Genomic DNA, 13,546 nt, shown 5'->3' on the forward strand with positions numbered 1-13,546 from the left:
TTTTTTTATTTTTAATTATTTAGAGAAAAATAATGTACGGGGTTTGAAATAACAGAAAATCGCTTCTAGATCTGCTCGTTGTGTTAGAGACAAATTGATATTGTTTTATCCGGAGTCGCTTGGGGAGCTGTTTAGTAGCAGATCTTCCCCCATCCTGTTCATCCCAGTGCAGCCCATCCCTCTATTCACGGTGGGCGTGGTATCTAAGGAAAACAAACTGCAGACACCCTATGATACTTCCTCACCCTGCATCAGTTGAGTTTGGCGGCGGCTCTTCGTCAGCCGGTCGTGCGTAATTGCCTAAAAGCAGAATCGCATCGTTTTGCACGCCTCTTGTTTTACACGGTACCATTGGGAGCGACTGTCTAAATCTGCGACCATCACTACTTTGATTTTTATCAAATGGGGGGAGCAGACAGCAGCAGGGAGAGCCAAACCCCGACAGCACTTTGAACAGGCAAGCCCTAAGGAGCCATCATGTACTAGTGGCAAACCGCAGTTTCAGAGCGAGAAGAAGCAGCAGACACTGACAAACATGAGCGGCGGAGAAATCATCTTCCAAGGCTGGCTGAGAAAATCACCACCGGAGAAAAAACTCAGAAGATATGTAAGTGAATGCACTTCCGTTTAGTTTGTCTACGTTTAGAAGTTTGATCGGTACAGAAGTTACCCGATTTGTCTGCTTTCTCACTCTGCCAAAGTGACTCTTTGTGTTCATGTCATTTGATATTAACTGCTGTCAAACTCGTATAGTTTACTTGTAGCCGGTGCATCCTTTTTCTAACTCGTAAAGATCTCATGAAGACAGTTTACAGCATCACGCCCTCATAATAAAAGAAAGACTAATATAAAACAACAAAACATGATAATAAATACAAAAAGGTTTTCAAAGGTCCCTGGGTTTAATCCGATTGCACAGTGAACAAACTAATGTTTGTAATGATTACTGATCTTTGGTGCTCTGTAATGTAAGCCTGAAGGCAGAACAGTGAATACAGAGCGTGTAAAGGGGCAAAGTTTTAAAACCTTCATGTCCCACAGATGAGACAGTATTCTGTGTTTCCTGTGATCTTTTCACTCTTTCTGACTGTACAGTTGTGTGTGTGTGTGTGTGTGTGTGTGTGTGTGCGCGCATCTATAGACAAACTAAAACAAGAGGATACTGAGCACTACATTATTGATTATATGCAGGATTTATTGAACCATCCCATCAAGGTCCACTTGATATTAAACCCTCACTTAACTGCTTCTGTATTGTAAACAGCAGACAATTTGCAATATTTTAGAAAACTAACATCATTTAGTAAAAAATGGTGTTAGAAATTGTGCTTTAGTCTTATAGTCCTAATTTTGATGTGGAGTCCACTAAAAACATGAAATGACAGCAGATTTTACATGAAAGGCCACCCGCTGGGATGTATGATAATAACATGGAGGTAAGCCTGTGCAATAGATGACAGCTGTCTATAATTTTGGCTAAAGAGCTGAGATGCACGCAAACTGTCGTTTGGTTTTATCCAAATATGATGAGGTAATGTCTAATCAACAACTGATGTGACCAGTTTTCATCCTAGCCAAGTCAACTAATGTCACAACACTTGAGTGCTTTGATAAGTCTATATAAGCCAAAGCTGCTGGTCTCTTGCTGGATGCTAGGCAGGGGAATGGCTACAAATCAGATAATAGGATTTATGAAGGCAGATAGAGCCATGAGACAATCTCCTATAAATACAGCTGTCCACTGTTTTTGTATGGTGTAGCGTTACCAGGCCTCTCCGTGTTCCTGCTAGCTGATTTTGCCATGATGTCATCTCTCTGTTTCATCTGGAAATCCATCCTTGAATGTCTTCAGATGCTGTCCGGTCATTTAGTCATTGTCTTCCACTTAAAGCTGGCTAATGTTTACACAGAGACCACCATGGACAGTATGGAAAGGCAGCTGCAATACTACAGAGGAAAAAATTTGCTTGGTTACAGTACTATATAAACAACCAGAGAGAGAGAGAAAAAAAACCTCTCAAGGCAAGATAGAGCCCACATAATGGACTGCAAGCAAGAACGCAGGGAGCAGCCTCGGAGCCCTTCTCACACTGCTTCTCACCCTGAAAAATAACCTATAAACAACTACACAAACACTGTTTCAGCCAGAAAACAGAGTCATGAGATGGAGTGTCCAGAACAGGCAGACTTGTGAATGCGATCATCTGTCCATCTGACATTCCTTCCACTTAAAGTCAGGCTATATGGACAATCAGGGCCATTTATTTACCAGTATTGCTGTCATCTGATGCAATTACGTGAATGTAGCGGGATATTTTCAGATACAATACTCCAGACATTCCTGGAGGTGTGCTGTGCTTGAGAACGTGGTAGCAACTTTGATCGGTCAGTAGAAGAGGTGAAAGGAATGTGTTGTTTTGGAGCTGTAACTGCCATGTTTTATGTTAAAATGTTCAGTTCAGTCGTGCCAATCAGAGGGGATTATTTATGAAAATATATCTTAATCCTTAATAACAACTTCCCTGTCAATATTCAACCATTTGTACCACCGTGCCCTTCCCAAACCAGCTGAGGCCCGTGTTTGTTAATCAGTAGTTAGCTGATGAAATAGTTGGTCATTGTATTTATCGTCTCCCGCGACCTTCCACAGATGATTTCTGAAAATATGCCACATAGCTCATTTAGTGCAGGGTAGAATCTGCTCGAGTGTAGGGCGAGAGTAAAAACTGGTACTACCACTGCAGGCCCAACATGCAAATCATGTGCAAAGCAAAACACTGCCAGTTAAAGCATGGATGCAACTAGTGGAGAAGACAGGAGACAGCATGTTTATGCAATGTAATGTATATGTGAATCACTACAGTAAGACTTACTTACTGTACAACAGCTCCTCACTTCACAAATGCAGCCCCTCTCAAACATGTGACAGTGGCTTTGCAGACGTGTGGTTAATTTTCACTTCTTTCCCACCAAAAAAAGTCATGGTCTAAATGTAAATCACTTGGTTGGAGTTTATCTCCTCTTTGGCGCTGATTGAGGTTCCAGAGGTGGGCAGTGTTTTAATGCTGGGGGTGGGAGTGGCCCAGCTGCTTTTTTTGAACAACGTCCAGAATAAGCAGAAAGAACATGAAAACAACTGACGAATCCAGTGTGTTCCCAGTTCCTCTTGCATAGTTCGGCTGAGGTAATTTTTACTCATCACTCGTGGTCAGACAGCGAGCTTAATCATGTCTGCTGTATGAAGCTGCAAACAATCTTCTACGTGCCGCTGCTGTGTACTAAACAATCTTCCCATTACAAAATCAATACATTGCAAATAATAACACTAAAGTTTGCACTAGTTTTTCTTGGCTTGTTGTAAAGAAGGGAAAAAAAAATCTTCTTTGGCTTCTTCCTCATTAGTTTCTTAAATAAATACATTTTTATTTATATAGCACCTTTCAAGACAGAATCACAAAGTGCTGCACATAAGATTACAAGTCATAAAAAGATTTAAGAAGAGAAAATCTATTTCTTCCTAAATAGATACTTTCAGTATTGACATGTGTCGTGATAAGTTGTCTATATTAATCACGCACAGTGTGACTCACACTGCATACATTAAAAACTGTCTTTCTTGCTCTCTGGCTGATCAAGCTGCTGTTTGCTAAACTCTCCCCATCTGTCCGTTGTTGTATCTGACATCACAGACGTGTTTGTTCAAATACAGTAAAGCGCTGCTACATTCCAGACAGATCATATCGGCAAGGTGATATCTTTTGCGTCTTCTTTCTCCCGCTTGCCCTTTTAAAAGGCTGTGCACTTTTTCCCTTGTGGATGGCACGCTGCAGAAGAGAGGAAGAGAGATGAGGGGAGTCGGTGAGGTTTAAAGGCAGGCATAGCAGAGCAGCAGCCTGTGTCCCACTGTCAGCTGCCGGGTCTGCTGTTGTTTTGCAGAGGGGCTTTGGGAAGTCCTTGCCCTTAGAGGTCAACTCCAAACACCTCCCAGTTCCTGCTTTGACAGACAACCAGCACTCCAGACATTTTCCTTGTTCCATCTCATCTGTGGGCCTTTTCCCCCACAACACTGGGGTGGCTTTAAGTGACACTATTGATATCTAATGATTTTTTATTATTTGTTTTGCTAAAATCATTAGATATGTTCACTTAAAAGAATTCTTGTGTTTGACCTGTGATTTTTGTTTTGTTTTGTTGTTGCTTTATAATCTGTTCATTATTTTTAGTTTTGCTTGGTGGGTTATACTGATTGTTCTATTATATATTTTGTCTGGTGTTCTTTCATTGGCAGTCCATTAAATGAAGTGAATGCAGATTATAAATATATATTTATATTTTCATGGTCTGATTTGAAACTTTCTTATGCCATACTCTGCTTTGCCATGAACTCGTAGAATGTAATTCTACCAATAGCAGATGCCAGACTTCCTTTGGATGGTACCTACAGGAAGTATTGCAAAAAGTCCCATGACAGGAATAGTAATTAAATTGGTGAGTCGTACATAAATGCGTTTCCATTTATGAAAGCCTTAAGAGCCGAGCTCAAAATAGTGTCCTTCTGAAGGAAATTGGAGCCTATTGATTTTTTTCTTTTTTCTTTTGTGATTTGGACTAACAGTGAGATCGTTTATGCTTTTTTGATGACATTAAAGAAAGCGCACATGGTTTAATATAATGGTTCAAATAAAAATGAGTCAGACTACAACAACTTTGATTATAAACAGTTGACCGAAACAACTCTCGTGGTTATTCTGTTTTCATTTTTGACCCAAGTGGTAAAAGCAGTCTAGGAAAAAAATGCACTGACGTCATCTGCAAGTTGTGCATGCATAAACTTTATGCTGGTTAGTTTCATGTTCACCCACGTGTGGAGTTTTTTCTCCATTTAGAGGAATCTAGTTTCTGTACTGATTAAATCCAAATGTAGAATAATTGACACAAATCACACGTTTAGTTCAAACTTAGATGTCATATGACTATCATTAGATCGTCCTCCTGAAGCAAGTGAGCTGTCATGCTGTTGTCACCTGCAAACGGAGGCATACATCTAAGTATAATTCAAGTTACGCCCACAAGTTAGCATATTTTTAACATTCAGTGAAATGATCTGATTATCAATACCACACACTGAGATTAAGGTAGGATGGGAAAATGTGTATTTCTAGCATACATTTGAGTCAGCAAGCAAATAAGTAGGTGGTTGTTTTTTTGTTTTTTTTAATAACAGCAGCTTGTTTTTCATATTGTCACACTTCTTTGGATGTTCATCAAACTGTGGGATCTTAAAGGTGTCGTTCACTGAAATTTCAATATTAAATATCTTCGAGAAATTAGTGTGGTTGATAGTTCGAATGAGCTTCGAGGAATGCACCCATGTGTGGAAAAAACAGGTGGGAGGGCACTGGCCAAACTTTTACCAGTTAAGAAAGTTTTGTAGGGGTTGTTAATGTGTTTATACTATGAAATATAAGTGTAGTAAATGCTTTAAATATGCCAAAACACAGGCTGTTGTGTCTCTGTTTTATTTGAATCTCATTGCCTTTGGGCAGTACTTTGTAGGAGTTTGAAAAACAAAGTGACTTTTGGTTGAGGTTGTGGTGCAGGTGGTTGTGGCAGTCATAATGAAAACAGTGACAAGCACGCATATGTTTCTGTATATGGCATTGGTAAATATTTTTCTTGAGGACATTGTAATACACTGGAAAAAAACAAGTGTTTTGTCTAATATTTATGATAAGATCACGTGTTCTAATTCTGGCTACTTGTATGGGGGAGTTTAACACGTTTTATTGATAACAATGCTTTTTTAATAATAGATGATTTTCACATCATTCTAAGTCACATGCTAAAAGAGTTAAAGACAGAAAGACAAAATATTAATATTTGAATAAATCAATTAAGCTTAAGCTTTTTCTAATCCAAGCTTTTACTTCATCATCGCTACATTCGCACCTCACTTAGGCATTTCTGTCATACGAACATCTAGACATGGATGAGTCATTGCATGCTAGTTATAGGAACTGAAATTTCCAACAACAAGAGCTTTAATCAGTTGAGACATGGACATGTGTCTCCTGGGAATACCCTGTGGTGTCTGGCGCAGGGACATTGACTGCTGGTTATGTTTTGGGGCTTCCACAGTTTGGGCCTGTTCAGGTGCATTAGCTGACGCTCGACTGGATTGAGATCTTGGAATCTGGAGGCTTGGTCGATACCCCCTCCCTGAGCTTGTTCTGTTTTGTTTTTGATGGGGCAGTTAATTCTGAATATCTCCTCTTAGTATCTTTACTTGGGCATTTTGTTGAAAAATTCAGAAATTGTATGTATTTGTTATGTCAGTGTTGCTGAAAACACGTTTTTGGTTCCCACGGGTTCCGTTTCTTGTTCATGCTTAGGCAAAAGACAACGTGGATAATGATATGACGTCCATTACGACTCTATGACGTGCTGTCCAGTCACAGGAGCATGTTCAGTGAGAGGCTGAGATTACCTAAATGCACCACTAAACGACACAGGAAATCATTCCTGCCAGTAGCTATCTCCCTGTACAACGTCTCCATCTAATGCACAGTGCACAGTGCAATAGTTACACCCTTTTGCACATCATCTACAGTGAAAATAACAGTTTTACAGTTTTCTATATATATATATTTAATTTCTTGAATATTATTGTTATTTATTATTATTATTATTTTTGTGACTTTTTAATATGTTGTATTATGTAATTCTGTTCAGTCTGTTACTGGAGCAACTGTAACCACATGATTTCTTTAGGGATCTTCACCATGATTATTTATGGCACAAAAAAAGTCAAGATGATAAAGCAAATGTTAAGTATTTAGCACCTATCTTTAAATAATATATGTCTTTTAATACAGTCATTGATAGCTCTGGATCAGGTCTGTCCCTGATTTGCTGTTGCTGGACCCAGAAACCTGCCAAGTGTTTATTTTATTTTTGTCTGTTTTCATCTCTCTGTGCTTTTCTTTTCTTTCTTCACTTTCCCAACTGGTCCAGGCAGAGGGCCACCTCTCTGGGTCTGGCTCTGCTGGAGGTCTCTTCATGTGAGAGGAAACTTTTCTCCCCACAGTCATGTTGTGCTTGCTCAGAGGGACTCGTTGATTTTCTCTGTGTAATATTGGGGATGTAAAGTTTTAATGTAAAGTTAACCGGGATGTTGGGAATTAGTGCCTTGTAAATCTAATTTAACAACTACATTTATTCATTTTAAGTTGTAAAATGGTCATTAAATGCGCCACTTATTAAATGTACTACATTGGTGTCTTTTTAAATTATAGCTTAATTAATAGTATTTTGCAAATCATCTGTCTGCTGCCTTAAGTAAAGTTCATATTCAGGTTTTGTCCAGTCTTAAAGGTTATTTCTCCCAAATTTAAAAATACAAACGCTATTTCACACCACGAATTATAGCAACACGGCAAAGTGGCTGTATATTTTTGATTCATACAAAAAAGAAATTCTTACCATTAAGGCAAAAGGACCATGAAAACTGAGCACATAAAAATAATAGAAGAACTTGTAAAACTTGTAAAAAAAAAAAAAGAAAAATTGTTGGTCATTAAAAAGCAGCATCATGAAATTAAAATGCTAATTTTTTTGATCATCTTATTCTCAAACAAAACAAACAAAAAAATACATCTATATTGTGTTGCACAAAACTTTCAGTAAGACCTTGACAAAAATGTCGGTGGCTGACTTCAGTGATGCACATGACCTCATAGACATGTAGCTTGCGAATCCATTTGAGTGATTCTCCAACAAAAACCTCACTGTGGTCAGATTTTCTCCTTGTATGGAAATGTTTCTGCTCACAGGACCACTTCCATTCCAGAGACGTCTAATTCACTATATATAAGATATATAAAACCACCTTGCAAGGAATTAGAAAGATCAGGAGATGTTCACAGCACATTCGCGTAGACGTGTACAAGCTGACGCAGATGGCAGAGGAAGCAACACAAAGAGTTCTGATTAAAGATAATGCTTCTCGTTAGTTAAACTGTCAGGGTGGGCTCATCTAAATAAGCCCAGCCTTTTTCTGATACGGAGACATGGCGAGCGATTACTCATTTTCATAATGATGCAACTGTTCAACCATCAATTGAGGCTGATTATATCTACAGAGAGCTTTTTAGAGGTTGTTTTTCAAAGGCTGTGTTGCAGATTTTGCAGATCATCGCCCCCGTAAAGCGAGTGAATGAGAGCAGTAGGTACCAAATGTTGCATCCCTCTTGATCATCGTCACACCTGTGCGATGAGGCTGTCTGTCATAGTGATGTGATGGCGTGGTATTTGGAATCCTATTTGCTAAAATGTTATGAAAGCTCAAAGGTACGAGGCTCTACTCTGCATATGAAGTTGTGTTCAGAGGACCTAGTCTGTATTTGCAGTCTCTAGCTCACCTCTGACCTTTTATTAACTTACGAGAATTTATGGGCATGTTTAGGCCTTATCTTTATGTGTTATGTATTCCAGCTGCTGTCCTTCCAAGGCTAGTGTTTTGACTATTGGGAAACATGAGTGGTTTGATTTAAATTGCAGGAGTGCTCTAATGCATTTGCTATATTCCCCAGTAGTTTATACTCACAGAAACTCTTCTGTTTAACGTTTTTTCATGTTTACCTTACTGGGCACAAGGCTGGGACAAAGCTGCGTCCCACTCTTCTCCACTCAGTAAATGTAGCGGCTAACGATGCATACTGTTGGCACATTTTGTTTGTAACCTAAATTTATTGCAAGTGCTCCAGAATGTCTTTTATAAACTTTGTCTGCTTAGCATCTTACTCAGAACCCATGTGAACTCTACAGCTTCCAAAGAACCATTTGTGGCTTATGTAAGATTATATAAATGGATGTCGTATAGATAAATACAGATGAATGGTACCTTTTAAGCACAGACAAGACAAACTTACTTTTAGTGGATTATCATTCTCCTCTCTTGCAGATTGAGTACCTCATTGTTTTGTTTTCTAGGAGTTTTCGAGAATAATTCAGATTACGCTGTGTTTTTGTGCTGTGTAGATGGCCGTGTGCTATTCTTCAGCTTAATCTCGATCACATTCCCTCACTTGCTCAAACTCCAGCCTGCTCCTACAATGTGTTGTTATGTGTGACCTGCTATTGATTGGGACTGGATAATCAGGGCTCTGTTGTCATTGTGTATCCAGCTTTGTCTCCTCTCGCATAAACTGGAATCACAAGTGTTTAGGCATTTACTCACAGAGTCACGGTCATTTTAACCATTGTCCTTCCTAATTCACATGTTGCAAAGTCATCCTCACTGTTGTTCTTTTGTTGAAAGATTTTTCTTTTAAACCATAATCAAGCAGCATGTGACAGGCACAAAAATTAAAGTATTGTGTATTAAATATTCCTCCTTCATTTCACTGTTATAGGATAAATATGGGGGGGGGGTTTTTTGTAGGAGGGCTACTATAATTGACAGTTGCTTAGGATGAGTGGAATGAAAAGCTACATCATGCTAACACTGTATGAGCACTCCTTGTTGTCTACTATTATTAATGAATTTCACAAATAAGATTTCATGGGAGGTAAAAGTGACCAGCGAATCCTGTTTATCACTTTTTACTTTACTTCACTGGCAATGAGCAAGCACCTGTTTGTTTTCGTGCCGTCTCTCAGGTGTTTTTAGTGTGTGAGCGCTATTAAACAAGGGCACGCCGGCCGAAGTGTCCAATTCAGCTTAAACCAAGTAAAGATGACATGATGTAATTCCCTTTTCCACAATATGACCATAATAAAAGCTGGTAGTAGATTAGAAAATGTACACAAAGACACGCAGGGTGATTACAGAGGGTCTGCTGCAGCTCTACAGTGCCAGTGTTTGTGCAGCTGTGTAGTGTGTGTGTGTGTGTGTGTGTGTGTGTGTGTGTGTGTGTGTGTGTGTGTGTGTGTACTACAGCATCCGGTAAACCAGAGGAGGTACAGTCAAAGAAACACAACTTGTTGTCTCTTCTTTCACTCCTTTAATAGTACCAGATGTAAACAAGACTATTCTAACCCCTAGCTTGGATAGCATAGTCATGACTGTTTGCTCATGCACATTTAAAAACATGTTGACTGATGTACGCCATCCAGCCTGTTGACACAGCCTACTACTAACCACACACTATGTATATCCGTAGTGTTGTAAAAGGCACACCTTAGATAATTGTTTAGGCCACGGCCATCTCCAAGTTCATTAGACGGTGTGATTGGCACTGCGAGGCTCTATTTGTTCGCGTACATCAGACAGAGCCTGTTTTTACTGTGTTTTACAGTAGACGAGCCAGTACAATACATTTTTGGATGACACTGTATTTATGATGCTAAGTTTGATATAAAACACATACCAGATAACTGCGTCCTCCTATTTCTGTGAAGCGGGAGCTTATTTCTGAGTTGGTTTGTTTTCCTACACAATTGGTTTCAAAGTCTGCCAAAAAAAACATCCTAAATAACAAAAGGAGCCAGCAATATTAGCTAGTTTTAGTCCTATTTTTAGATGCAACCACAGTCATAGAATTGTTTTGTATGGTTTTGGTATTGAGTGTTTTCCTTCCTATCCATCTACAGTACATGCACACATTGTCTTTTGTATGCCGCTGCTGTTTCTGTATCTGTAGCCAGCTGCCATCAGCACAGGACAAACGACACTGCTGAAACAAGGTAATATCAAGCTTTTATTGGATGATCGAATTGAATTCTTGGAAGCCTTAAAGTGCTCATGCAGGGGGGGTAAACTTTGGCTGTTGTGCTTTCACTAGCATTAACATTTTTGTGTTGTGCTTTACACAGGACTGTTGTCCTGTTTTCTGCTTCTTCTTTATTAGACTTTGACTTGATGAAATAATACTAGTACATGGGAGATGCCACATGTCCTGTATAGTTTGCAGTACATTGCTCAGACAATGGTGCAGCTCTCTGTCACCATATTAGTTTTGAGTGTGATCAGTGGCCTGGCCTAGAGCTCTCTCACTGGTCCCATGAACTACCCGGTCTAGTTGTTAACAAGGGCGTTATTTATGGCATTATTTCTGTGCTGAGACACCACTCGCCCTTTTTTTTTTTTTTTTTTTTTTTTTTGCTAAACACTGATGCAGCTTAAACACATCCCTCATCCAGCTTAGAGATATGGGAGAATACAGACTATTTTACAGCTTCAGCCCTTGTTTCCCACTACTTACAGTGTGATTGATGTGCTTAGACATGCTCTGTAGTACAGGCAGTGGGGTGAGTATGCTCGTTTCCTTGTGTCTTACTCCCTTATGATTCAGTTCACTGGGAAAGAGGCTACAGTGCCAGTTGCATTATTAAGATAATATTGCATTTCGTGGGAAGCTTAACATGATGTGTAACTGTTGTTTTTAGTCTTCCCCTTTATTTTATGCGAGTTGTGATTTGTTCGTAAGCAACAGCTTCATTTTCCAACAACTGAGTAATGTTCTGATTAGCATAAAGATTTCTAGATAAATTTTCTTCACTCTGTTGTTGAGAGCTGTCCTGTTTTAATGTGCTGGTTGCAACCGAGGGATACCAGGAATAACCCAACTGGGTTGCACTGACCTTTTGAAACTGGGCAGTTCTCCAGGTCTCAATTAAGTGATGCTCTGTCTTTCCAGAAAAGGCAAAAATATTTAAATGGGGTTCGCAAGAGTTATGGAGATTTTTTTTAAATGCATTGTAATAGCATTGAATCAAAGAGCTTTGTGGAACTTTGTTTTTGTTTGTGGTTTTTCTTTTTTCTTTAAATGGTGCTCTGCTTGGTTCTTTTGGAGGAGTGTGATAACTCCCCTGTGTTTCTATTTCTGTGAAATAAGTTCATACGCCAGCAGAAGCATTTAGGTGCAAATTTGAGGAGTATCACTGCTGACAGTTTCCACACAACCTTTGTTGTTATTATCAGTATCAGTAAACATTAAAAAAAAACATCTCATAGCAAGAAATGACCTAATACATGTTTCACAGTATTACATTTCATGAAGATGCTGCTGATTATCTTGTTCACACTTCTTTCTACTTCCTGAATATGGGGTTAGTGGTACAGCAGCACAGCTGTACTATCAAGACTATTAAGATGATACTGCCTACAGCTTTTATCAGTTTATCAGTCTGAAAGAAAATAAACAGACAGTATTGCAAACTAGTACCTCAGGAGAACTTCAGTTAGACGCCGAATATAAGATAACAATCTGCACTTCCTGGAAAAAAACAGAAAAGAGTATGTGTTCAAGAAAGAATGTCAAAATAACCATTGGTATGATGACATTTGTCTCAGAAATGTACTTTATCGTAATTAAACACCACTGTTTAACACATTATTTTGTGAAACATTTTAGAAAGTAAAAAAAATGGGAACAGCTCGCAGCAAATTCATAAAATAGCAAATCTAAGGGATGCATTTGGTTAAACCTCTTTAGAAAGATATATCTTTGAAATAAATTTGAAGGTGTCAGTTGTGCATCTGATCAAAGAAAGGTAGTATTATGCTCTAGGAAGATCATGACACAAACATAGTAGGTGGAACCAATACGCGTAGAATTATACAGTTCTCAATACTCATTTTGATACCACAACAAAATTATTATTATCCCATGTGCTTAAAAATGTATTTATTTAAAGTGTTAACATTATACTTTGTTGACAGGGCACAGAATGAAATATTGGCCTACTAATGTTACTACAAGGTGTGATATTAGTTACATTGCATAAGGTTAAGCATTTTGCTTTTGCAAACATTTTAGCCTATGGGACATACTTCATTTCACGGTGGTAATGTCAAAGTAGGATAATACTTTAGTTGTTGTTACTGAAACTCATCCACCTTGAACTGTTCGAGCAGATCTGGGTCCTGGTGTTTTTGGTGCTTTGCTAAATTAGTAGTACTTTCTCTCTTGGTCTCAAAAGCTTGATAACATTGGTTACCTTTTGCAAGTCAGGCATCACCCCATGGCCATTTTCCTCAAACACAAAGTACTTCAATACCTGACTGTGTCTTACTTTCAGTGAGTTGGGGTGGAGGTATTGGAACAGCTGCACTAGTTGCTATTTTCTACATGTAGTTTTGGTTGTGCCTTTTGAAGGTTTTTTTTTTTTCCTACTTTGTGGGCGTGCTTCTGGTTTTTCAGCATCTAAGCTTTTTGGCTAAAGGTGCTAAATGGCATCAAGAACATGCAGCCTGCTTTAACGCCTCTTAGAGAAGTCGAGAAGGAATATCATGTTGGATTTTTTCCAGGTCTCTCAAAGGGCCTGTGATTGATTGTTCGTCTTAGTAGTATTCAGTCTAGGTCGTTTTGTTGGACCAGGCATGTAGGCCGGCATTGCAGCAGCTCTCTCCTAAGTTTTACTTTTCAGCGGCAACCACCTTTTCATAAAACTAACAGGTCTAATCTCTTTATGGGTCCCTGTTGCTATCCATACATGTATTCTTTTTTTCTCTCTTTATTTCTCACATCACCAAAATGCTTAACTACTTCATTTCATTTGAGGCTTGTTTTCATGGGCAGGGTAAAGATATCAAAGCTATTTT

The 13,546-nt window shown here is 38.8% G+C and overlaps 1 protein-coding gene across 2 annotated transcripts in view; it reads left to right on the forward strand.

Annotated features, from left to right (window-relative positions):
- The first annotated feature begins 193 nt into the window (after positions 1 to 193).
- gab2 (GRB2-associated binding protein 2) overlaps positions 194 to 13,546 on the forward strand; it is a 34,491-nt gene continuing 21,138 nt past the window's right edge. The window contains exon 1 of one of the 2 annotated variants that reach the window (XM_086262161.1): positions 194 to 607. In XM_086262161.1, coding sequence (XP_086118287.1) covers positions 536 to 607 — 72 coding nt within the window. In that variant the 5' untranslated portion in view covers positions 194 to 535. The remainder of the gene's footprint in view (positions 608 to 13,546) is intronic. The other variant, XM_086262160.1, reaches the window with a different exon arrangement.

This window comes from Aulonocara sp. 'chitande type north' Nkhata Bay, linkage group LG14 (genome assembly GCF_057382095.1).
Source record: "Aulonocara sp. 'chitande type north' Nkhata Bay isolate Kocher_YH1m ecotype deep benthic linkage group LG14, A_spYH_male_GT1.1, whole genome shotgun sequence".
NCBI lineage: Eukaryota > Metazoa > Chordata > Actinopteri > Cichliformes > Cichlidae > Aulonocara > Aulonocara sp. 'chitande type north' Nkhata Bay.